Source organism: Palaemon carinicauda, chromosome 7 (genome assembly GCF_036898095.1).
Source record: "Palaemon carinicauda isolate YSFRI2023 chromosome 7, ASM3689809v2, whole genome shotgun sequence".
Classification (NCBI taxonomy): domain Eukaryota; kingdom Metazoa; phylum Arthropoda; class Malacostraca; order Decapoda; family Palaemonidae; genus Palaemon; species Palaemon carinicauda.
Window position 1 is genome coordinate 3,359,401 of NC_090731.1, and position 2,500 is coordinate 3,361,900.

The 2,500-nt window shown below is 41.4% G+C and overlaps 1 protein-coding gene across 1 annotated transcript in view; it reads right to left on the reverse strand.

Annotated features, from left to right (window-relative positions):
- The window catches only part of LOC137643764 (phospholipid-transporting ATPase ABCA3-like), a 66,577-nt gene that overhangs the window by 42,383 nt on the left and 21,694 nt on the right, over positions 1-2,500 (reverse strand). Inside the window, 2 exon segments of the mRNA XM_068376452.1 lie at positions 265-441; positions 1,899-2,154. Coding sequence (XP_068232553.1) covers positions 265-441; positions 1,899-2,154 — 433 coding nt within the window.

Below are 2,500 nucleotides of genomic sequence, written 5' to 3' on the forward strand. Positions count from 1 at the left end.
TTTCAGTCGTACATTTCCACTTTCTCTATTTGAATCTTCACTTTTATTCATATTCATTCCAAGTCATACATTTCTGCTTTCCCTATTTAAATCTTCAGTTTTACTCATATTCATTCCAAGACCTACAATTCTGCTTTCTCTATTTAAATCATCAGTTTTACTCATATTCATTTCAAGTCCTACATTTCTCCCTTCTTAATTTGATTCTTCAGTCATCTCAAGCATAAGCCTACGTGAAACTATAAGGCAACGTCGAATCCTTACATCTGCCCTCGAACATGGCGATTATCCTGAAGGCCCACGTCACGGCCATATTCGGCAGAAGACACGACAGGAGTTTAGGCGTGAGCCCCATGGTGTCGTAATCATATTCCATCATGGCGCGGGGTAAGAAGAAAGAGATCATCCAAAGGAGAATCCCCATTGTGGTTGCTAGGGTTGCTGGTGTAGGGTTAGGTTAAGTTTGTGTTATATTTTTTAAACAATTTTTAGAGGTTATGTAATAAGATTTCTTCATTTTGACTTGACATCAAAAGGGGCTATGCATTCATTCACTGACCTTTGATTTACATATATGTTAATTCTAGAATATTATTATTATTATTGTTATTATTATTATTATTATTATTATTATTATTATTATTATTATTATTTGCTAAGCTGCAACCCTAGTTGGAAAAGCAGGAGGCTTATTTTCTCTACAATTCGAAGAAAGGAAAATTTAGTGGGCTTCCTTCATAATTGTTCTTTTCATAAATAGGCAACAAAATTAACTTATCCTGAGCTCATGCTCCTAAAATCTTCAAATTCATTAAACGGAGCCATTTTTTTTTAGATAATCACCTAACTAAAGGAATCGTCCATGTCTAGCAATCTCTTGGCCTTGAGTTCGAGCCCCGTTCAAGTAAGATAGTTCCTCTTAGTATCTGCAACTCACTGTTTTTGTGAGTTAGGGATGGGGCTTTATTAGGAAGTCGATCTGTCTACCTGCTGAGTCATCAGCAGCCATTGTCTGGCTCTCCCAGGTCATAGCTTAAGTGAAGGGTGTGCTTTAATGCTTATGTATGCAGTCCAGGCTATTGGCCTAATACTTGACTCTGCCGCTCATGAGTAACCTTTCAAGGTTTAAAGGTCACTCATGAATGACAGAGGCAAGCGACAGTGACATTGCCCTAGCAAGCAGGACAATGCCCTGGAGAATGACCATATATACATATGATCAGCGCCCAAGCCCCCTCTCCACCCAAGCTAGGACCAAGGAGGGCCTGGTAAAGGCTGCTGACAACTCAGCAGATAGTTATCCCCAAAACTCCCTCCCCATCCCTAGCCCCCTTCTTTACCTGGCAAGGCTGGGGAGGTTGCAGCGACCAAAGATACTAACGACTTTGAGCGTGACTCGAACCCCAGTCTGGCGATCACCAGGCAAGGACGTTACCAACAACAGTCCATTTCTTTTAGCGATGCAGATTTGCACCGACTCGCAGCGGTGCCCTTTTAGCTCGGAAAAATTTCCTGATCGCTGATTGGTTAGAATGATCTCGTCCAACCAATCAGCGATCAGGAAACTTTTCCGAGCTAAATGGGCACCGATGCGAGTCGGTGCAAGCTTTTAGCTCGGAAAAATTTCCTGATCGCTGATTGGTTAGAATGATCTCGTCCAACCAATCAGCGATCAGGAAACTTTTCCGAGCTAAATGGGCACCGATGCGAGTCGGTGCAAGCTTTTAGCTCGGAAAAATTTCCTGATCGCTGATTGGTTAGAATGATCTCGTCCAACCAATCAGCGATCAGGAAACTTTTCCGAGCTAAAAGGGCACCGATGCGAGTCGGTGCAAGTCTGCCTCACTAAAAGAAATAGACTATAGCCAACATAAACCTTTAAACCTCTCAAAACTCACGTCGGCTGAAGAAGGCAGAAATGGCGATGCAAAAAGCTATAGACGAGATGCCGTAGGCCAGGAGTATAACCCACACGAGGAAGCCATCGCTGTAGGCGAGTATGGGCGGCAGGAATCCGCCCGCCTCCTTGCTCGTTAGGCTCGCCTTCAGCATTACAGTTATGAAAGCAGACACGATGATGATGGTGATGAAGGAATGGAAGAACCATCCAATCCAACCGATCCACTGGTTTAAGCCCATGAGTTTCATCAGTTCCTGGAAACACGGTATGCTCTTAGTTTTCAGAATTCCAGGCAAGTAAATTATTGAATTTACTTGATTGTGCATCGCAGATTATTATTATTATTATTATTATTATTATTATTATTATTATTATTATTATTATTATTATTATTACTTGGTAAGCTACAACCCTAGTTGGAAAAGCAAGATGCTATGAGTCCAGCGAGGAAATGATGAAATAAATAAACTATAAGAGAAGTACCATTACTATTAATATTACCATTACTAGCTAATAGCCAATAGCTAGTTGGAAAAGCAAGATGCTATAATCCCAAGGGCTCCAACAGGGAAAATAGCCCAGTGAGGAAAGGAAATGAGG